Below are 23,699 nucleotides of genomic sequence, written 5' to 3'. Positions count from 1 at the left end.
ACCAATGGGAACTGGTATGAGATGAGGAGTCCAGGAGAAGAGGGAGCTCTTAGCAAATGGCCTTTTTCTTTTCTTTTTCAGTAAACCACGGACAAAAGTTCTCAGCTGAGAGAATGGGGGGAGTCCCCGGATGTTTGAGGAGGGTAAGAACTTTTGGAAGAGCTGAGGCGGTGGGCCAGATAGTGAGTTAATTAGAGAGATGTAAATGAATCGCCAAGCAGCAGTAAGGACCCATTATGTTATGTCAATATAAATTTGAGGTGGATCTAGTCAGCATGGTTTTGTGATTTTCATCAGTTTTGTTCAGCTGCACAGATGCAGGGAAAAGAAACAGGAGGTCTCAGGCCCCTCAGTCTCAGATACCAGTATATATATGTGGGGGAAGGAGAGGGGAAAAGGGGAGGGGTGGGAGGGAGGAGAGACGAGACACAAAGGGACACAGCATCGGAGGTCCCAGGCCCCAGTCTCAGCTCCCCGTGAATTAGGTGGGTAAGGGAAGTATTGCCCCCTGGGGAGGTTCTGGGGCAAATGGAAACTACACCTGGGTATTCGTTTTGCTAAGAGGTGGGTCTGGGGATCCAGGTCTGGGGGCAGGTCCTGGCAAAGCCTAGGGAATGAATCACAGATTATCTGCCTTCTTTCCACAGACCTCAAGTGACCTGCTCCCGCCCCCGGAAGGCCAGAAGGGATGGGGCCTTGTCCATTTGCTTGTCCCTCCTGTACTGAGTACGGGGAATGAGTGAGTCAGACTGAATGTGTGAGTGAATGAATGACTTAGTGAAGGAATGAATAAATGAAATGAATGACAGGGAAGGAATGAATTACTGAGCAAAGGAAATTTTCTTGGCTTTCTGAGGTTAGAGGATGGAGCAACTCATGGTCCTGAGTCCCCAGCTTCCTCTTGAGTTGGGCAAGGTCATCTTCAGTTCTCCCTTACAAGCTCTGCCCTTCACATGGGCACAGCACCCATACCTGACATGACCTCAAGTGGCTACTAATTACCCAAGATGGAGACAGGCCTGATAGGGAGAACTGAGCCATTCATTGGTCCAAAGATCCTGCCATTCTAGGCTGGGGCCCAACAGTAAGATCAGGTGTCTGTCTCAAAGCAGGAAGGATCTCTAAGCACAGCCATGGTGGGGTCTGTGGATCCCCACAGCTCAGAATCCCAGATTCTCAGGGCTGGAAGGGACCTTGTGGTGTCTGAGCCCTGCCCAGTCCAGGGCTCCTGTACCACAGACAAACAAAGCAACCACTTCCTGAAGACCTCCAGTGATGGGCAGTACACTATCTCCCACAGTAATCCTTCTCATCTGGGGACAGCTTTTCCAGCCAGGAAGGCTTTGCAAACACTGATTGATATACCTGGGACACGTTGATGTGCCTGGACAGCTTGGAGCCCTTGCTTAATTAAGCTCATGACCTCCCCCTGGCGTTCCAAATCTGTATATTTTTTATGCCCACATGAATAAACCCTAGAAATGCCTGATCAAGAGCAGAGAGGAGGATGGGTAGAGAGAGCAGGGACCATCCTCCAACTTGGTGCTGACCACTTGGAAGGTAAGCAGGGCTGGGATCAGAGGAACTAGTGGGGCTCAGGCTGGGGTGAAAGCTTGGAGGGCAGCTGTTAAAGGCTACCACTTCTAGGAGAAACCTCTGGTGCCGCTGGTCCCTCATGCCCCACTCCTCCTCCCAGTTCATCTTGGGTTTTCCCCCTCTACTACTGTGCAGGCCTTTTCTCCCCATCTAGACAGGGAGCTTAGAGAAGGCAGGGCCCAGGGCTGCCCTAAGCCCAGGGCTCAAGGGACCTCAAAGGTTATCTGGCCCAAACCTCTCACTAAAACATGAGTCAACTACAAATGACTTGGCCAAGGTCACACAGCCAGTAAGAGTCGGAGTCTGGATTTGGGCCCTGGTCTTTTAATGCTCATGTTAGAGAGCTCTGCTACTTCCCATGGAAAGGGCAAGGTTTAGAAGCTAGTCAAAGGCCTGGGCCCAAGGGAGGAAGGAGTCCTGGCTCAGGTCCAACCTGGGGTGCGGTGGAGGTGCTTGAATTCAGGTCAGTGAGGATTGAGGCCCTGGGCCCAGGCTCACTGTGTGTGGGGAGAAGGGGTAGCCAGTCCAGAGCCCAGAATGACCAGCCCTATTCAGACCCTGTGAGGCCAGACTTTGGGACAGAGAGTCCAAAGTACCGTGTTTCCCCGATAATAAGACCTATCCCGAAATAAGCCCTCCCCCGAAAATAAGCCCTATGCACCGTCTCTCCCCCCCCCCCGTCAAACGCATGCCTGACTCTGCTACGCCTCCAATCGGAGCTGCAGCAGTGAGCGCGTCATCCTGTTCTTCCCCAGTGATTTGCTTGCTGGCGCCATTGAGAGCAGTGCCGCGGAGGAGAGCTGAGGCAGGACAACATAAGCCCTCCCCTGAAAATAAGCCCTCTGGTGTTTTTCTTTCCAAAAAAAATTAATAAGACAGTGTCTTATTATCGGGGAAACACAGTAGCTCCCCAGGACTTTCCCTAAGGGTGTCCTCATTCTCCTTTCTGCCTCAGAAAACATGGCTGACATGTTTGCTAGCAAGGCCCCAGAGGAAGAAGAAGGCGTGCCGGCCTGGGAGTCAGGAGACTTGGGATCTGCCATGCACTCACTCACATACTTCTAGACCTTGGACAAGTCACTTCCCCCCCCCCCCCCCCCCTTCCTGGATGTGAGCTGTTATTATGTTTGGGCAGGGGGGAGTTCCCATGAGTCAGAGCTGGTAAGCTCAGTTTCCCTTCTTCTCCATCAAAAGGGCAGGGAGTGGAGAGCCAGGTCATACACAGTGATCTAGATAGGAAAAACCCAGGGCTCCCAAGCCAGGGCTCTGGTCCATCCCCTTTCTCTCTCTCTGACCTCCAAAGGAGCCCTTCTCTGGTCTGGGCAGAACCCCACAATTCACTGACACCCCCTGTCACTGCCTGGCCTCTCCAGTCTAGTCACTTTTTCTAAGTCTCAGGACAGTCCAGTCATGGCTCTCATCACACACACAGACATTGGCTAGCATCAACCCCAGACAATTCTCTCCCTGTCCCTATGTTCCTAGACACCCTGTTCCTCCCTTGAAAACTATGGCTGGAATGACTGAACAGAGCTCTGGGTTTGGAGTCAGGAAGATCGGGGTTCGAATCCCTCCTTGGACATTTACTTGCTGGGTGACCCTGTGCCTTAGTTTCCTCATATGTAAAATGATAGGGTTGGACTTGGCGGATTCCGCTGTCCCTATGATGCTGTGAATGAGGCCTCCTGGAAGACAGGACAACACTCCAGGTGGGTGAACAGAGGACCTTGGGGAATTCCCAAACTGAGCTCTGCAGGCATGCAGGCTGATTGCAGCTGGCCTTCAGTCCCCCTGGTCCCCCTCCTCTCCCAAATTGGAATGCTTGTTCCTTAGCTTCCCTCCCTCATTTCCTCCTCCTCCAGCTAGTCTTTCTGGCCTGACTGCACCAGAGGGGACAGCAGTGGCAGCCTCTGCTCCTGCTCAGGGAAGGACAAACAGCACACTCCCACTTGCTGCGGGGGCTGCCAGCTCCTGCTTCTGCTCTAGGGTCCCAGTTCCTGCTACTGGTGGAGCTCATGCTGGCCACCAGCAAGTATCCCAAGACCCTGGAGGAAGAGCAAGTGCTCAGAAGTCAGAGGCCCTGGGATAATAAGGCCAGGCTTGGCCACTGCCTCCCTGAGCAACCTCTTCCAGGCCTCAGTTTCCTTTTCTGTAAGCTGGGTAGCTGGCTGGGGTAGCCTTGAGTTCCTCTCCGAATCTGAAAGCCTACAGTTCAGCCCTGTGCTCCCTGAATCACCCCCAAAGAAAATAAGGAAGCGGAGACCAACAAGGCTGAAGCAGACATACTCAATGGTTGCTCTAAGGCTGGTTTCTGGGTGGCCAGAACAAGGGGTCTCCCCTCAGAGGAAGAGCAATCTCTCCAAATGATCCACTTGTCTAAAGGCTGGAGGAGAGAAGGGGGCAGGGATGGAGGGAGGGAAAGAGAGGTTCTGTTACTTTCGGGAAGTCTCTAAGTGACTGCCCCAGTCTCTGGGGCTTTCCTTCCCTTCCCCCCGCCCCCCGAAACCCCGGCCATAGCAATGTTGCAAACCCACTCAGACCAGGGTTTCCTGGAGGCCAGGGCTATTCTCCTCAGATCAGGGGCTCCCTGGAAAAGGCTATGTCTCCCCTTTAAGGCTGGGCTCTTGCTTCTCTGGGCAGGGCTGTATCCTCTCAGACCAGGGGTTCCCCAAGGCAGGGATGTGTCCCCTCTCAGATCAGGGGCTCCCCAGGGTAGGACTGTGTACGCCTCTCAGACCAGGGACTTGGAGTCAAGGAATGACTCCATTGGAAAGTCAATGGAAAGTCAAAGCTGAAAAGGCTGTTGGAGACCATCTAATTCAAATCCTTCCCTTTCTAGATAAACAAAAGGGACTTGTCTGAGGCTGCTCAGCAAGGCTAGGCCCAAGAGGGATAAGAAAAAAAAGCTGTGTCAGTGGGGTCCAGAAACCCCAAGAATGGTGCTGGGGGTCTAGGGGAAGGGTGCTGGAGGGATTGCAGAGACTCAGAATGGGAGAAGGGGCCTGGTCTGGGAGCTGGGAGGCTCTGAATTCAGATCTCAGCTGGGCCTTTGGCTCTGAGAGGGTAACAAGGGCGGAGGAACCTAACCTGGCATGAACCTAAGTTGTCAGGAAAGACTTCCTGGCAAAGGTGAGTTGAGGCAGGCAGATTCTCTGAGCAGGGAGGATTCTATAAATGGATGACCAGGTCCTCCACCTGCCCAGCCCCAACCCCAAAGACACTTCTGAAATGTGCTGCCTCCTACTTTCAGCTTTGGCAAGCCCCTCCGCCTCTCTCCTACACCCACACAGGCCATCTTGTCCTAGAACTGTTCAGGGGTCACCAGCCCCAGGGGTCCCCCCATTGGCATTAGTGTAGGGTCTCCTGGGAGATCTGGGAAGAAAATGCTAAAATGGCAGTTGGGGGGGAGGGATATTCCTGGGAAAGAGGACAGAGCCCTGAGTTGAATCCCAGCTTGGCTACTTACTTGTTATATGACGTTGGACCAATCTCTTCCCTTCTCTGGACCTCAATTTCCTGTAAAATTTCTGTAAAATAAGAGGGGGGGGGGAAGTATGTTTAACTAACTGGTCTCTCTCATAAGGTCTTTCTTCTAGCTCTAAATCTGATCCAATCCCCTGATCTCCAAGGTCCCTTCTGAGTATCTCCCTGGATGTGCCAAGATGTAGGTCATGGGTACATAAACTAGGAACCTGTCTGTCCTTACCATCCCTCCTGCCTCCTTCCCTTCCCCATTCGTCTGTCAGTCTGTCCCTCCCTCTCTCCCTCCCTCCATCCCTCCACAGCCCAGCCATCCCAGGCCCTCACAGACCTAGGGGCTGATGAGGAAGGAGCCACAGGCTGGTTCTAGGAGCCAATAAATTGGGATTGTTCCCACGCTGGGTCCGGTACCTTGGCCGGCTCGGCTTGAACATTCTCTGGGGGGCTGCTCTCAGTTGGAGGCGTCGAAGCCGAAAACTCTGCCGGCCCAGGCCTTGGCTGGGATAGCGGGAGCCCAGCCCCCGGGGCCGGGGGGCACGGGCAGGGTGTAGAGGGCCCATCCAGGCCAACAGTTTCCAGCAACTACCTTCTCAGGCATTGCTAGAGCAGGGGCCACAGTGGGGTCTATGACACGGGGGCTGCCTACATAAAGGATGGGCGGGGAAAGTGACTCTGGCCCATCCCTCCAGCTAAACTGCTCAACCTCTCCCAAGGTCATCTTGGCCAACCCCCTGCCATGGGGTTGGATTGCACCCAACTAGTCATCTGGAGAAGCTCCCTGCCCCCCAACCCTCGGACCAGAGGAACTTCATTCATTCCCACATACCTTCACTCACACATCTAGCTCATTTGCTCACTCACTCACACCCATTTCTTAATTCACACCTTCATTCACTTACTCCCATGCATTATTTTTTTTTAACAAGCATTTATTATCTCTCTCTTCTACTCACTCCCCATTAAACAATTAAACAAACAAGCCAAAACCTCACAATAAATACACAGGGTCCAGCAGAACAAATTCCCACATTGACTATGTCCAAAAGTACATGCCTCCTTCTGTGTTTTTAGATTCATCACCAGGACCACGACACAACTCCACCAACAAGGCAGTAATGTGCCTATTTCCCCACAGTCCCTCCAGCATTTATCATTTTCCTCTTTATTATCTTTGCTGGTCTGAGGAGTATGAGGTAGAAGCTCAGAATTGCTTTAATTTGCATTTCTCCACTGATTAGTGGGTATCTGGGTGATGCAGTGTGATACATGTCTAGCCTGGAGTCAGGAAGACTATCTTCCTAAGTTCAAATCTGACTGCAGACACTTATTAGCTGTGTGACCCTGGCCAAGTCACTTAACCCTGTTGGCCTCAGTTTCCTCATCTACAAAATGAGCTGGAGAAGGAAATGGCAAACCACTCCAATATCTTTGCCAAGAAAACCCCAAATGGGGTCAAGAAGAGTAAGACATGACTGAAAATGACCAAATAACATTTATTAGCGAGTTACAACTTTTTTTACATAGTTATTAATAGCTTGGATTTCTTTCTTTGAAAATTACCTGTTCATATCCTTTGACCGTTTATCTTTTGGAGAATGAATCTTAAGTCTTATGAGCTTGAATCCATTCCTCATATATCTTGGATATCAGAAGTTTTCCAGAGAAATTTGCAGCAAAGATTTTTTCCCCTGTCTCCCTTCTCATTTTTACTGCATGAGATTTGTTTGTGCAAAAAACTTCAATTTTGTATAAACAAAGTCATCTATTTTGTCTTACTTAATTTAACCATTTAATCATTGGTTTAGTCATGAAGTCTTCCCTTAACCACAGATCTGAAAGGTAAAAAACTTGCACTTCTAATTTACTTATGCTGACATCTTTTATATCTAAGTCATGGAGCCACTTGAAGTTTATCTAGGTATATAGTGTGAGATGCTGGTATAACTGCCCAAGTACTTTCAAGTTTTCCCAGAAGTTTTTGTCAAATAGCAAGTCCTTCTTCCTCCCAGTAACTGGGGTGTTTGGGTTATTGACTACTGCTACTGTGTTTGTTTGGTTCTGTATGGTGTGTATCTAATCTGAAAATCTATTTTTTTTAAGGGGGGAAGGCAAGGCAGTTGGGATTAAGTGATTTACCCAAGGTCACACAGCTTCTCTATTTCTTAACCAATACCAAAACATTTTTTTTAACATGTAACTGCTTTGTACTACAATTTGAGATCCGATTCTGATAAAAATCCCTTCCTTTCCATTTCCTTTTCATTATTACCCTTGAGAAACATCCTTTATTACTCCTTATACATTTTGTCATTATTTTTTCTAGCTTTATAAAATAATACTTTGGTAGTTTGATTGGTATGATACTGAATAAGTGTCTAATTTAGGTAGTATTGTCATTTTTATTATTTTGACTCAAGAACATTTAATATTTCTTCAGTTTTTGAGGTCTGTCTTAATTTCTGCAAAGTGTTTTATAGTTGGATACATATAGTTCCTAGACATGTCTTAGTAAGTATACTCCCAAATATTCTATAGCTTCTATAGTTACTTTAAATGAGATTTTTCTTTCTAATTCTTCCTGCTGAATTTTGTTGGCAATATACAGGAATAATGATGATTTATGTGGATTTATTTTATATCTTCCAATTTTACTGAAGTTATTATTTCAAAACTCTTCTTTATGGTTTTCTAAGTAAATCATCACATCATCTGTAGAAAAAGTAACAATTTCATTTTCTCTTTGCTTATGCTTATTCTTTTGATTTCTTTTTCCTGTCTTATTGCTGTAGGACATTTCTAGGACTATGTTAAATAGTGGTGGTGATAATGGACGTCTTGGTTTTACCCTGATCTCATTCAGAAAGGCTTCTAATTTTCCCCCATTACATGCAACATATACTCTCTTGCTCTACTCTCTCAAGGCTAGGCTTTGAAAACAGGTCACACCTTCTCCTCCAGGTTTTCAGATATCTGAGAGGTTCAGAAGTGTGTCTTTTCTCTGCTATGAGCTTGAACTCCCACTGTTTGGGTTCCCTCCATCTTTTAGGGAGCCAGTGACTAGTGGAACCCAGTTCCATCTAACTATCTAATGTCAAGTAGCTTTTGCAAAATGTTATTACTTTAAGGATACAGCACGAGTAAGAGCACCGGCCCCAGTGTCAGGATGACCTGGGGATCAAAACTGGGCTCAGATACTTAGCACCACACCCAGAAATAACTGGCCATGTAACCTTGAGCAAGTTACTTAACCCCAATTGCTTTAAAAATAAATAAATAAATAATGAAAATTTTTTAAAAAGGATACAGCAAGAACAAAATACAAATATTCCCACCCTTTAATACCTTAGGATCATAATCTCCCCTCAGACTTTGGGAAGAGTAGGTTCAATTTAACTCAATTCCTACACAGTATAAGCCCTGCCAAGTTCACATCCAAAAGCAGAATCACTGCTAGATGAGTTTTTATGTTAAGCTGGAATCCTAAAGGGCCATTCCTTGTTCCTCAGGGCATCCATGCTATGTTGGCTGTCAAACCTGGCCTGGATTCTGACTCCTAAATCCCTATGACCCACTACTCTGACCTTTGAAATTCCCAGTGTTGGAAACTTTACTCCTTATACCCAGAACAGAAAAGAATGGGCAAAAAGGCCAAGGAAAGCCCATTTCTCAGAGGTCATATGGTCTCAGAGGAAGAAGACTACTACAATCCTTCCCCTTATAGTATGGTCTCTTTCAGACACCATCACACCAACCAAAGTCAATTGATGACAATAAGGTAAAGAGAATCAAAAGGCAACAAAGAGAGGGCAAAAGGGCCTTTCTGAATGTACCCAAAACCAATCAAAGATTATTCCCTTTGCCACTTGGGCTAACTGACCAGAATGTCTGTCCATGTTCCAATCACTCCAAGGCACTTACATCCCATAATTCTCCCAGAAGCAACTCACTAGTGTCCTCCTGGTAGAAGAATGCCATTCAAATGATTTGAGTATGGACCAGACTCTCTTTGTACATATTTAATCTTGGTTTCAGATAGATATTATTTAGTATAATGAGTAAATGTCCATTTTATTCCTATGCTTTCTCTAGTGTTGGTGGTTTTATTTTGGGGTGTGTGTGTGTGTGTGTGTGTGTGTGTGTGTGTGTGTGTGTGTGTGTTTGAACAGAAATGGGAGTTGGATTTTATCAAAAAGCCTTTTCAAAGTCTATGGTTATTACCATGTCATTTTTTTATTATTGACGTGATTTATTATGTTGTAAGGTAACACAAATCACATGCCACCTGATTTGGAGCCCACCATTAAGCCCCCTTTTATTTGTCTTTGTCTTTATCCTAAACCCTGTAACCGCTTGTAACAGCTTAAAGGCGTAGTCCTGGGTAAAAGTGAATCACCCAGGGCATAGTCCCTGGCTCCCTTATCTTTTCCCTAAGTTAGTACTTCCCTAAATAAGTAAGCCTTGAAGCAGCATTTCATATAAGGGTTATGGTGCAAGTATATATAGAGATCATGGGGCAAGTCTATCCCATGCAAGAGACCACCCTGTTTGGGGATGATGACCGAGCAAGGTCCCCCACACCCTTTACCCAGAACAGGACCCTGACCCGTTCTATGATCCCAGCCTGTTCTGGAAATTCCACTCCCCCTGTGCCCTCCACCCTGTTCTAGGAGGGACCCCTGTCACATGTTTCACCATGATTTCCAAATTAGCCCTGAGTTATACATCCAACCAATGGCTGTTCTTGACTTCTGTGTGTCATTGCTTATGATAGCTCCCCTCCCCAATTGTGGTTTTTGCCTTTATAAGCATTGCCTGTACCCCAATTCGGGGCAGCCTGATTTGAGTGTATACTCCAGGCAGTCTCGTGCTTGATCAACAAATCCACATCTAAATTTATCTAAAAACCAGATCTCATCTTGCTCTTATTCTCTTCACAACAATTATATTTATAGTCTTTTTTATGTTGACCCAACTTTGATGTAAATTCAATCTAGCATAGTGTCTAATCTTTCTAATATGTTGCTGTAGCTTATTTGCCAATATTTTATTTAAAAATTTTGCCATGATGATCTATAATACTATTTAATACATTAATAATAATTTGTAATATATGATAAATGATAATAATCTATATATATTTTTCTATTTTGTCTCTCCCTGGTTTAGGTATCAGGACCACATTTATTATAGGGAATTTGGGGAAAAAATTTCTTTCCCTATTATTGAAAACAGGCAGGGAGATGGCACAGTGGATAGAATGCCAGGCCTGAAGTCAGGAATACCTAAGTTCAAATATGGCCTCAGATACTTACTAGCTGTGTGACCCTGAACAAGTCACTTAACTCTGTTGATCTCAGTTTCCTCATCTGTAAAATGAGCTGGAGAAGGAAATGGCTAACACCTTCAGTATCTTTGCTGAGAAAACCCCAAAAGAGGCCACAAAGTGTCAGACATGACTGAAAATTACTAAACAATACATTATTGAAGATAGTTTATATAATATTGGAACTTATTGTTCTTTTAATTTTTCATATAATTCTCTGGTAAATCCATCTTATCCTGACTTGTTCAATTTCTTTTTCAGTTATTGTGTTATCTAAATAATCTATTTCTTGTCAGATCTGTGAATAGGAGAAAGAGTTCATGACCAAAGGAGATATAGAGAATTTCACAGGAGGTAAAATGAATAATTTTTACTACATAAAAATTAAAAAGTTTTTTGCACAAACAAAACCAATTCATCCAAAATTAGAAGAGAAGCAGGAAATTGGGGGGGGTAAGAATCTGTGTAGCAAACTTCTCTGACAAAGGTTTCATTTCTCAAATTTATAGGGAGCTGAGTCAAATTTATAAAAATAAAAGCTATTCCCCAATTGATACATGGTCAAAGGCTATGAAGGCAGTTTTCAGAGGAAGAAATCCAAGGTATCAATAGCCCTATTTAAAAACACACTCTAAATCAGTAATAATTAGAGAAATACAAATAGAAATAACTGGGAAGTACCACTTCATCCCATCAGATTGTCTAAAATGACAAAAAAGAAAAAAAATGACAAATGCTGGAGGGGAAGTGAGAAAACAGATATACTAATGCATTGTTAATAGAACAATGAACTCTAGCTATTCTGGAAAGCAATTTGAAACTCTACCCAAAAAGCTTTTAAACTGTGCATGCATTCCCTTTGGCTATCAATATTGGTACTAGGTCTACACCCCAAAGTGACTGAAGAAAGAGGGAAAGGATCCATATGTACAAAAATATTTAAATCAACTCTTTTTGCAGTGGCAAAGAATTGAAAATTGAGGGGATGCCTGTAAATTGAGGAATGACTGGACAGCATGATATTTGAATGTGATGGAATACTATTGGACTTTCAGAAATGATGAAGGGGATGGCTTCAGAAAAACTTGGGAAGACTTCTATGAACTGATGCAAAGTGAGTGAGCAAAACTAGGAGAACAATTTATACATTAATAACACATTTGTGGGATGGCTAGGTGGCACAGTGAATAGAGCATCAGCCCTGGAGTCAGGAGGACCTGAGTTCAAACAGCCTCAGGCACTTAACACAAAACTAGCCATGTGACCTTGGGCAAGTCACTTAACCCCAATTGCCCTACTTTCCTCCCTCCAAAAAAAATAACACAATTGTAAAGATATCAGCTTTGAAGGACTTAAGAATCCTTATCAACACAATAACCCACCATAATTCCAAAGAAATGATGATGAAACGTGCAATCCACCTCTGACTGAGAAATGATGGACTCGGAGTACAGATGTGCATATTTCCTTCTCTTTCTTTTTCTTTCAATTTTAGATATGGATAATGTGGTAATTATTTTTGCATGACTACACATATTTGTAAGAGGTTTCATTTTTCTTACCTTCTTAGTGAGGAATGTGAAGAGGAAGGGAGAGAACTTGGACCTGAAAATAAAATAAAAATGAGTTATTGGGAGTGAAATAGTCTATTTCTTCCTTTGTTAACCTGTTTGATATTTTTGTAAGTCTTCATGCACTCTGTCATTTTTAAACATTTTTTTAAAACATTCTTGTTTTGGTTTTTGGGTTTTTTTTTGGAGGGGGAAAGGCAGGGGAATTGTGGTTAAGTGACTTGCCCAAGGTCACACAGCTAGTAAGTGTTAAGTGTCTGATGCCAGATTTGAACTTAGGTCTTCCTGATTCCAGGCTGGTGCTCTATTCACTGTGCCACCTAGCCACCCCTCTATCATTTTTATTGGAATATGATTGTGCAAAATAATTTCTGATAATTTCCCATATTTTCTCAATTGTCACAAATTACTTTTCATTTTTTATATGAACTTGGTCTACCTCTCTCTTTAAAAAAAATTAGATGAACTCTGTTTTGTTAGTAACATGAGCAGAGAACATGGCAGAGAATCTTAGAGAGTGCCTCCTGGAGGACACTGAGGAGCAGATGGTGTGTTTCCACATGGAGGATGCTAGGATGCCACTTCCAGGAGAAATGTGACGAGTAAGGTAAATGCCTTGGAGAGATTGTGGATCAAGCGTAGTAATTCTGCTTGGCTACCTAGGATTGGCAGCACACTTTTTTCAGTTGGCTGCTTAGAAAGGTCAACAACTTCAACAAGGACTAAACTGGCTTTGCTTGATTGTGTTTGTTTCATTCATGTCTGGTGGTGATTGACTTCCAGGGAGAAATCCTACATATAATGGGGATGCTCCAGCCCTCCCTCCCAGAATCAGGTCTGCTCCATCCATCTTAGGACTCTAGGGTCCCTGTAGGGTCTATGGGCAGCCTTCCTTCACTGCCCTCTGCTAAGTTACCACCAACAATGTTCACCCCATTTGTTAGGGGCCATTGAATAGCGCCTTTAATTTCATTTAGCCACTTAATGTCAGGTAATGTGAGGCAAGAACAAAAGCAGCATTCTCCCCAATACCTCTAGGGCGCCATTTCCTCTATACTGTATCTGTCTCTGAGGGAATAGGCTCAGAACTTAGCTCAATTCCTATGTAGCTTTGGTCCCACCAAGTTCACATCAAAAGGCAGCATCACCACTGGATATTTCCAGCGACTGCTGAAGGTCAGTCCCAAAGTTTACTCCTTGCTCCTTAGGACATCAGTATTGGGTTGTTGCAACACCCAGGCTGAATTCTGATTTCTCGATTCCCAAGGCATGGGTGCTCCACTTCCTCTACCTAGAATAGAAGAGGATAAATGAGAGGACTAAGAAAGTCCTATTTCTCTTCTCCATAGATCTTCCCCTTCCACCATGGGCTAACCCTTCATAAGACCAGGGTTCAGCTGAAGATAATAAAAGTAAAGACATCGACAATGGTGGCTCAAACCTTTTGGACAGTTCTGACTACACAGCCAGTTGAAAAAGGTTCCTCTGGACTATGTGGTTAGTCAACTGGAAACAGTTACAGAATGTCCACACATGCTCCACTGTCTCTCTAAAACACTGCCCTTACATGTCATGATTCCCCCAGAAGCAGCTCTCAAGTGGAGAGATGCCATCTGCTCTCTAGAGTCTTCCACATGGAGACACACACCACCTGAGGCACTGTGAGCATGTGCCAGATCCCCATTACATTCCCCCCCCAAAAAAAAACATTCCTACATTTATTTATCTATTCAATAGGATTGGCTTTTTTCTTTTAATTTTATTAACCTCTTCTTTAATTTTCATAATTTCTACTTTGTGGCTTAGTTGGGCTTTCTTTATGTGTTGTTACTCAAGTTTTTTTTAGCTGTGTGCTCAATCCATTGATTTGTCCTTTCTTTTAATGATGAAAGGGTGGTATTTATTTCTTTAAAATATATTTATTTAGAGATAAATTTTCCATAAGGACTGCCTTAGCTATATTCCATAAATTTTTATATGTTGTCTCATTATTGTAATTTCTTTAATAATATTTTTACTGTTTGTATTTAAATATTATTTAATCCACCAGTTCTTTAGAATTATGTTATTTAGTTTCAATTAGGTTTTAATTTTCTCCTCAAGGACCCTTTACTATATATAATTTTTATTCTGTTGTGACCAGTAAGTGATATGTTGAGTATTTCTGCTTTTCTACATTTTTAGTTAGGCCTCTATGCCCCAATACATGGCCAATTTTTGTAAAGGTGGTGTGTACAGTTTTCTACTTTCATTCATTAATTGCTAGAGACCTATCATCTCTAATTTTTCCTAAAGTTCTATTCAGGTCCTCACCATCTTTCTTGTTCATCTTTTGGTTAGATTTATCTAATTTTGAAAACGGTACATTTAGATCTCTCACTATTACAGTATTACTACATATGTCTTCCTATTTGATTAATCTTTCTTTTAAGTACTTACATGCTATGCTATTCTGGGTAAAAATGAAGCAACAATATTTATTGTTATCTACAGTGCCTTTAAACATAATGAACTTTCCTTGCTTGTGTCCTTATCATATCTATATTTATAGTACCATTAGCCTTGGTACTTTATCTTATCACCACCTTCTGTCTCTCTCTCTTTTTTTTTTTAGATTCATAGCGGCTTTATTGGAGACAAAGTACCAGGGGATTAGGAGTTGGCATTGGGGCCCTTCTTCTTGCCAAAGGTGGGCACTACGTTGGCAAAGCATCGGTTGTACTGCATCCTCCTCTTAGCATGCCCAGTCTTCTTCTTCTTTTTCTCCTGCTTGGCCACCTTGGGAGTCTGCCCCCTCACTTTTCCAGCTCGGTCCAGAGAGCCATGGACTTCACCTCCTAGCATCTGGCCAGCCACTTCCAGGGTGGACAGGGGCTCCATCCCGCACTGCCCTAATATGGCTTCATCTTCCAGCGGGGAGCCTCCTAGAAGCAAGACCTGGTCCTCGGGGGCGATGACCTCCATCATGGGCCTTGATCTGGGCGACGGTCTCCCACCCGGTCACCTCAAGGGTGTGCAGGACGAACAGCTGCATGGCGGCCACTTGGGACGCACTAGTCCTGCTTACGCCGGGGCAAAGATGGAGACCAGAAAGAGAGGCCGAAGGCTGGGGCACGCACGTTCGTCCTACCTTCTGTCTCTCTTACTGGAGAATGAAGCCATAAACTCCAAATCCTCCATTTAAGCATAGAGTTCAGCTCAGATTTCTCATTTCTCACCTGGCAGCACTACTTTGGGATTTCTCTGACTTTTCCACCAGGCCCTTCTCCACCTCTCCTCCCCTCTTCCTTGTGTGTATTGTCTTGCCCCAATAACATAAGTTTCTTGAGGGCAGGAACTGTCTTCCTTCCTTCCTTCCTTCCTTCCTTCCTTCCTTCCTTCCTTCCTTCCTTCCTTCCTTTCTTTATTTACAACCTCAGTGTTTAGGACTGGGCTTGACACATAGTAGATGTTTAATACATGTTTATTGATTGACCAGCTTCAGTCTTATCTGAAATTATGATTGTTATTCTTGCTTATCTGAGTTAACTGAAGCATAAAAAATTTTTCTCTAGCTTCTTATTTTTATTTTATGCAAATCTTTATTTTTTTAAGTGTATTTCTTGTAAGCAATATATTGTTAGATTCTGTTTTCTAATCTACTCTGCTCTCCTTTTCTCTTTTATGGGCAAATTCATCCCATTCCCATTCCCAATTATGACTGTTAAGTATGTATTTCCTTCTATCCTGTCCTCTTCAGCTTTTCGTATCTTTATTTTCATCCCCCTCTTTTCAAATAAGGTGGTAAGAGAGATTCATTTATTTCTTCATCCATTTACTTGCTCACTCATTCAATTTATTCCTTCATTTCCTTGTTCATTTATTCATTTAGAGGGTCAATAAGCATTTATTAAGTGCTTACTATGTGCCAGGAAATGTGTTAAGTGCTAGGGAAACAAATACAAGCAAAAAGAAACAGTCCCTGCCTTCTAGGAGCTTACATTCTAACCGGGAAGATTACGCATAAAAGAAAGCTAAAAGATTTATTCTTCCACTCATTCACTTCTTAAGGTATCTTTTTTTGTTTGTTTTTTGGAGGGGGGAAGGCTGGGAAGTTGGGGTTAAGTGACTTGCCCAAGGTCACACAACTAGTAAGTGTAAGCATCTGAGGTCGGATTCAAACTCAGGTCCTCCAGACTCCAGGGTTCTATTATATTATTATAATAGAGCCAGTGCTCTATTCACTTTGCCACCTAGCTGCCCCCACTCATTCATTTCTTCATTCACTCACCCATCCATTTACCCATTCTCTGGAATCGATTGCATGTCATGGAAGACACTGCAAAGGACAACCTAGCACCGTGTGCCCGACTCAAAGAAGGCCCTGTGCTCTACAAAGGAAGCAGCATTTTGGAGCTAAAAAAAAACTGAGATGTGTCAGTTTAGAAACATCTTCACTCCAGATGTTCACATGGACTGTTTGTGCCCAATCTGTGGTAAAGCCTTCTGAGCTAGTATTGATCAAATCGGTCACAATCACAGACACAATGTATTTGACCCAACATAGTAATGTCATTTTAGTCCTCTTCAAGAATGAAGGACAACAACCAACTATTCTATCACTCACAAGCACCTACTATGTGCTAAGCACTGTGAATCGACTGACTTCTTTGATTCGCCTGAATCCTTCTTCTCTCTATGAATCTGGAAGCTCCCAGTCCCAAACTCATGGGATAGGAAGGTAGTCAGAGGATATCTAGTCTAATCCTCTCTTATAGATGAAACTAAAGTCACACAACACAAATCCTGATTCCATTTTCCACTGTATTACCAAACTTACCAAAGTCTATCCAAACTTGAATCAAGTCTTCTGGCTCCTGGGCAGCTAGGTGCTGCCACAGTGCACAGAGTGCTGGGTCTGGAGTCAGGAAGATTCATCTTCCTTAGTTCAAATTTGGCCTCAGACACTTCCTGTGTGACCCTGAGCAAGTCACTTAATCCTGTTGGTCTCAGTTTCCTCATCTGCAAAATGAGCTGAAGAAGGAAATGGCAAACCCCTCCAGTATCTTTGCCAAGAAAACCCCAAATGGGGTCATGGAGAGTCAGACATGACTGAAAATGATGGAACCACCTCCTGCTTCTCTTCCAAAGAACATCATCCTCAACTCATCATTCCCCCAACAGAAAATGAAATTGTTGATACCAAATGTTACTTGCCACTCCCTTAATGATCCACACCCTGAATTCCCCCCAAACCCTGCAAGATTTTACCTCGTAAAAGAAAGAAGCTTCAGCTGAATCTGTTGCTAATGCCCTTGTCCCATTCTGTTGGGACTTACCTCATGAAGGGCAAAATAGCCAGAATGAAGTGGTTTTCTTTGCCTGGATTGCCAGAGGTCATGGGGGTCTCATAACCAGGTCTTGCTCCCTCACACTACCCAAACCCCCTTCTGCTAAAGGTATGCCTTCTCCTTGGAGTTGGGAAATCCATTGTGGTCTGCCCTGGTGGGACATCCCCAGGGTGGTAGGGTTGTTACTATGTTACCTCAATTAAAAACACTTTATTCCGCAACTCATGGCTTTGACTTATTTCAAGACTTGACACCCTCCCCTCCCATATTCAGGTAGTCGCCATATTGAGAGGTAATGTGGACAGAAGGCTGTTTCTGCAGTCCCCACTTCAGACACTTACTATCTGTGTTAAGTCACAAGTCACTCACCCTCTGGCTGCCTGAGTTTCCTCCCGTGTGAAAAAAGGAGGTTGAATTCAACCTCCAAAGTCCTCTACACCTCTGATCCTCTAACCTTATCATTTTAATTTCCACGGCACCTCTTGAATCCATTCACAAAGTCACCACCCTAATCCAGGCACTCAATACTTCTCACCTGTTCTATTTATTACAATTACCTGTCCCGAGTCTGTCTCCATTCCATTCTTTCCTCCACTCCTCTGCCAACGTGATTCTCCTTAAGCACAGGTCCTACCAAATCATCTCCTCCAAAGACTTCCTTGGACTCCCACACCTCTGGGATAAAACCCAAATTCCTCTGGTTGGCACTTAAGGTTCTCAACCTGGCTCCTGCCTCCCTTCCAGGTTGATTCTACAAGACTCTTCTTCACCCAATCTCTGCTCCAGCCAAGAGTGGGCAACTACTAATTCTCACATACTATCTCTCCCCTCCTTACTTTTGCCCAGGCTGGTCCCCAAGTCAGGAATGCACTCCCTCTTCCCTTGAAGGTTCAGAACCAGTACCTTCTTCAACAAGAGGAATTCCCCTCCATTGTCAATGACCCTGTCCATTATCATTCACATATCTGCACGTGCCCAGCTTTTGCTTATCTGTGAATACTCATTTCCCTCTTTAAGCTCCCGAGAAGTCGGTGACTGAGGCATCTTTGTGTCTGGGTCCCTACCTAAGGCTCTGTGCCTGGCTCTTGGAGGGCCTTAAGCAATGCTTGTTGGTGGGTTGATTGTTTGTACCTTAAAGAGGGGTATCCGAAAGAAGGCTGCACCCTCTCTAGGGTAGAGCTAGATTGGGGAGGTCTGGAATGCCAGGATCAGGAATTCTCCTTGCTCCTCTGTGCGGTAGGGAGCGGCGGGAATTTTCCGAGGAAGACAAGGTCACAGACTGCCAGTGGAGGGCCACTCTGGACGGGTGGCCACCCTTAGTTATCTGCAGGATCTGGGCGCCTCCTGTCGGCCTGGATAGACTTGGTGGGCGGAGTATGTATGTGTGGGGGGTGGGGGGGTGGGGGGGGGGGGCCGGGGAGAGAATAAAAAAATAAGAAGCAGGTGCAAGGAGACACAGGATCCCCCCCCCCAATGTTACACCCTATCCCCAGCCCAGGCTGACTTGCCAGGCAAATAGAGGAGGGGCATTTGTGTCTTCCGCCTTGGGTGTCCTCAGGTGCATTGAAGGATCAGCTGTGACCTCTTCCATCTGTGGCCGGCTGGGGGTGGGGGTGTGGGGGTGGGAATGGGGTTCCTGTGTATCCTTGCATCTTATTTTTTTATGGACATGCGCTGATGGCTGACCACCTGTCTGTAACCCCCGGGGCTTTGAGTGTCCCTATCTGTCCCTGTCTTACTGGGTCTCTGTGTATAGGGAGGGTATCGGGAGTAGGAGAGGAGCTCTCCGAGGGAAGAGGGAAAAGGGGGCGGTCTCTGTGGCATGTTTCGGGGGAAGGTGTCTGGAGGGGGAGTGGAGCTGTGGCGGGGGGGGCGGGGGGCGGTGTCTGTGTATATTGAGTGTATCTAGTCAAATCAACAAGCATTTATTTAGCTGCACACAGTGCTGGGGATACGAAAAAAGGCAGAGTCTTTGCCCTGGAGGGGCTCTTGGACTAAGAGGGAAGCAACATGCAAACTAGCTACAAGCAAACTGTGGACCAGATAAACTGGAGATAATGAACTGAGGGGAGAAGAAGGAAAGAAGAGAGGGAGGGAGGAAGAAGGAAGGAAGGATTTATTAAAGGCCTACTATGTGCCAGGCACCTCACTAAGCACGTTACCAATGATAGCTCATTTGATCCTTACAACACTGGGAAGTAGATGTTATTATTACTACTACTCACAGTTGAGGAAACTGAGGCAGAAAGAGGAGTGATTTGTCCAGGGTCGCACAGCTAGTGTCTGCCGGATGATGAAGGATTTCTTTCAGAAGAGATTTTAGCTGCTACTTGAAGGAAATGAGAGAAGCCAGGAGGCAAGAATGAGGAGACAGAGTGCCCAGACATCAGGGACAGTCAGTGAAAATGCTCTAAGTGCCACAGGGAGGGTCCTGCGTGAGGAAATCAGTGTCACTGGATCACAGACTTAAGTGTGAGTCAGGGGTAGGAAGGCTGGGGGCGGGGGGGAGGCGCAGGTTGTGAAGGATTTTATATATATTATATAAATATTATAATTTATTTAATAATTATTATTTTAATAAAATTAAATAATTAATTTGATGATTTATTTAATAAATTGATAATTATGTATTTATAATTATAAATAAATGTAATAAATATATAATAAACATACATTTATAATCATAAATATAAATATGTACATATACATATTTATATATAAATATTTATTTGCTCTTAGGGACCCACTAGGGTTTTGATAGTGGATGACAAGGTCAGACTTGTGATTTAGAAAAATCACTTTGAAGCTGAATTGAGGATGGGCAGGAGTAGGGAGAGACTGGCGCCAGGACACCCACTGACAAGGGTAAGGGGATGAAAGCCTGTAACAGGGGAAATGGTATCAGAAACGGAGGTGGTATATTAGATGTTAGGTAGGTGGAATCCTATGTCTCGATGTACCTATGCAGGGGGGTGACAAAGTAGGATCTGTGTGTGTCTGAGTAGGGGGTCTGGGGAGTGTGTGTTTGGAGGATCTGTATCTTGGGGGAGGAGATCGATGTCAATGTGGGTGGGTGGTATATCACTGAGTGTGTCCACAAGAGGTGATGGACAGGATTCTGTGTGCCTATGTGTCTCCAGGAGCCCAGTAAGTCTCTCGCTTGGAACCACTGAGTGGGGGGGGGGGGTCAATGGGAGTGGACAGGACTCATTTCTCACTCCTGCTGGGATCTCACTGTGTGACCTCAAGCTCGTCGTTGTCCCACTCTAGATTTCCATTTTCCTCTCCCGACTACGGAAATTCTGTCTAGCTTGGCCACGAGGCCTTCTGCCCTCAGGACTCAGAGTTGGGAGGGACGGGAGCAGTCATGCGGACCCAAACTGCCCTTTTCCACCAAGGGAAACTGAGGAAGCCGGTAGAAGAGAAGCAACCAGCCCTAGGTCACACTACTATCTCCCTCCCCCACACACATACACACCTCAATCTCCCCCTCCGCTCAATGGGTCGGTTGCTGAGTGCTGTCGATTGACAGGACTGGCCGTAGGAGAAGCCCGCGCCTTGCTCGGGGCAGCTGGAGGGGCCGGCCGGTCAGGTCTGCGTCTCCGGCCCGGGGCAGTAGGGGGCAGCAAGGGTCTGGGGCCCAGGGCTGTCCGGGGCGGACCGGGGCGGGCCTGGGCGGGGCCCATTAAAAGCGGCCCCAGGCGCGAGGTTGCTCAGGTGAGCCGGGGCTGCCCCAGAGAGCAGGATCTCCTATACTTCTGCGCGCTGTCCCAGCTGTTTTCTGGAGGTGCCGGGTCCGAGCCCCTGACTCGCTGCTGTGTGCCTGTTCACCCATTCTAGACTCCACTACAGCTGCCGCCCTTCGGGACGCCTGACCAGGTGAGGGGATAGGAGGGAGCAGCTGCTGGAGCTGGGGCAGGGCGGGGGTGGCCCTGGGGTCTTGGGGCTTGGTGGAACAGAAGGGAAGGGGGATGGTCTGGGAAGGGGCCACCCCACCCACCCCCTAACCGTCCCCTGCTCTGCCCCCAGGAGCCAAGATGAGTTGCTTTACCTTCCTGAAGGTCACCATGGTTATCTTTAACCTCCTCATCTTTGTAAGTCTTGGGGGCTGGGGCTAAGGGAGGGATTCTTCGAGGTGAGATCCCTTGGGGCAGAGGATCGGGAAGCTCCCGACACCCTTCTCCCAGGGCTCAGTTTGCCTGCTCTGACCTCTACGGCAGGCGGTATGAGTGAAGAGGGAAAAAGATGGGCCGAAGGTTTAAAGTCAAATCGGGTAATCTGGAGGGGCTGGCTCCCCACCTCAGGGCAAGAGCCACGGAATCCCAGAAACCTGTTCTTAGAGCTGGAGGGTCTGTAGGAACCTCTGACATCAGGGAGTCTGACAAGACAGAAGAGGAAGAGAATTTCAGAATTAGGAGTTGGGAAAGGGCAAATTCTAGCTCTGACAGCCTCTCAGTTTCCTCTTCTGTAAAATGGGGATTGTTGAACTTGACCTGCCCGCCTTCCCATCTCTAAAGCAATGGGAACTATAATTAATGCCATTATCACTGTTAGAAGAAACTTAGGCCTTGAGGGCACAGGGACTTGGCCAACATTAGTGCTAGCATGCTGAATGCTAACAGGAAAGCCTGGATTAGGTCTCCTACAGAGTCAGGTGGAAGGGGTCCTTCACAGCATCATGTACAGCCCCTTAGTTTTACGGAAGGGGAAAGAAGGGCCAGAGGCCTGACTCCATGGTCATATCTTCCCTCAGAGCTCTGTTTCCTCCTCCTTCTCCCCTTCCCCCATGCTCCTGGAGCCAGGAGGATAAACCATGGGCCCTGCCTTCTCTGCTGAGCTGGGGGATGTGGCTAGGAGCTGGGGGCAGATACTAGAGAGAGGGTGAGGGAGGAGAAGAGGTGGGCTGGGCTGGGCTGGGCTGGAGGAGGGGGGAGGTTGGGGAAGGGTTATCTCCCCTAAGGGGCAGGAAGAACTTCTGTTGTGGGGAATTGAGGAAGGGAGGGGAACACTAGAGCTGAGCTGAAGCAACGAAGGTGGGCTGGAGTGAAAGGAGAAAGGCAGGCTGGGTGCAGATTGCTGAGGGCCTTGAATGACTCAAGCACTAGCCTGGGCTCCATCTTGTAGCCCCTAATCCCACCTCCCCCAACAAAGTCACTTTGAGAAGAGCAGGAAGCATAGACTGTAGGGAGTGGTCCAGGTTAGAGGTGATGAAAAGATGATCACAGGATCCTAGAAATATTGGGAAGGGAGAAGGGAAATAATCCACCATCAGGTAATGAGCTTCCCTGTGACCAGAAGGGCTGGAGACCAGAGGACTCTCTCCCCGCTCCCATCTGGGGATGCAGATGACAGGGTTGCTATGGTAGGCAGAGGGTTGGACTTCAAAACCCCCGAGTGTTCTGAGATGGCAGCTCATTGGTTCCATGGACCTTGGCATCCATTTGCATGTGGGGGGCAAAGGAGAGGGAAGTATCAGGCATGGGGAAGCTTGGAGCCTATAAACCAGGGAGGAGAGCAAATGCCCTCTGCTCTCTCCAGAAATAAGGAAACTTGAGAGGTCTGAGTTTAGATTAGATGGAGGATGATGAGTGAGCTGCTTTCCTTTTGGCCCCCTTGGATCTGAGCTGTGGGCATGACATCTAAGCAGAAATGTGTGCTGTGGTGGGAAAACACAGAACCTATTTCTGAGTCAGAGGAGCTGGGTCTGAAGCCTGCCACATGCAGCCTGTGGTCAAATCCTGAGCAAGTCACTTCTCTATGGGCCTCAGTCTCCTCATATATAAAATGGGGGCATTGACCTGGCTAGTCTAAGTACTTCAGCCCTCAGTGTTGGTATCACAGGGTAGAGGAGGCTGGATAAAGAGATTTGGGAATCATTGGCAGAGAGGACAAGGGATCATAAACCTTAAGCTAGATCACTGGAGTCCATCTCCCTCATTTTAGAGTTGACAGAAACTGAGGCCTAGAAAGGTTTAAGTGATTTGCCCAAGGTCACACAGGGATTTGAACCTGGATCTTCTGCTCCCAAGTCAAGCCTTCCTTCTACCATCCTATGCTGCCTCATGAGTTCACCAAGAAAGATGAGTTAGAGGGAGAAGAAAACAGGGCCTAGGATAGAGTGTTGGGGGACAGGCCCAGTCAAGGAGTGGGAGAAAGATTCATCAAAGGAGATGAAGATAGAACGGTCAGACAGGGAGGAGGAGAACCAGCAGAGACAAAAGTATCATTGAAAAAAATAGAGGAGAGGACCTGAGTTCAAATACAGCCTCAAGACACAACACAAAACTAGCCATGTGACCTTGGGCAAGTCACTTAACCCCAATTGCCCTACCTTCCGCCCTCCAAAAAGCAAAAAGAAAGAAAGAAAGAAAGAAAGAAAGAAAGAAAGAAAGAAAGAAA

At 45.9% G+C, this 23,699-nt stretch overlaps 2 protein-coding genes and 1 pseudogene across 2 annotated transcripts in view; 2 read left to right on the top strand and 1 right to left on the bottom strand.

The window, feature by feature from the left end:
• Positions 1–23,699, top strand: part of LOC138165037 (cytochrome b-c1 complex subunit 6, mitochondrial-like) — a 289,794-nt gene that overhangs the window by 165,433 nt on the left and 100,662 nt on the right. The window lies entirely within an intron of this gene.
• On the bottom strand, positions 14,572–15,007 carry LOC138164844 (ubiquitin-like FUBI-ribosomal protein eS30 fusion protein; annotated as a pseudogene).
• LOC138165019 (tetraspanin-1-like) overlaps positions 21,022–23,699 on the top strand; it is a 10,507-nt gene continuing 7,829 nt past the window's right edge. Inside the window, exons 1-2 of the mRNA XM_069093079.1 lie at positions 21,022–21,179; positions 21,330–21,394. Of these exons, the coding sequence (XP_068949180.1) occupies positions 21,338–21,394 (57 nt within the window). The 5' untranslated portion in view covers positions 21,022–21,179; positions 21,330–21,337. The remainder of the gene's footprint in view (positions 21,180–21,329; positions 21,395–23,699) is intronic.

This window comes from Petaurus breviceps, unplaced genomic scaffold, assembly GCF_028583685.1.
Source record: "Petaurus breviceps papuanus isolate PSGF00001 unplaced genomic scaffold, PetGlider_PUasm1.0 207, whole genome shotgun sequence".
Classification (NCBI taxonomy): Eukaryota; Metazoa; Chordata; class Mammalia; order Diprotodontia; family Petauridae; genus Petaurus; species Petaurus breviceps.
Note: the sequence above shows the minus strand (reverse complement) of the source record. Positions and strands in the feature narration are given on the sequence as shown.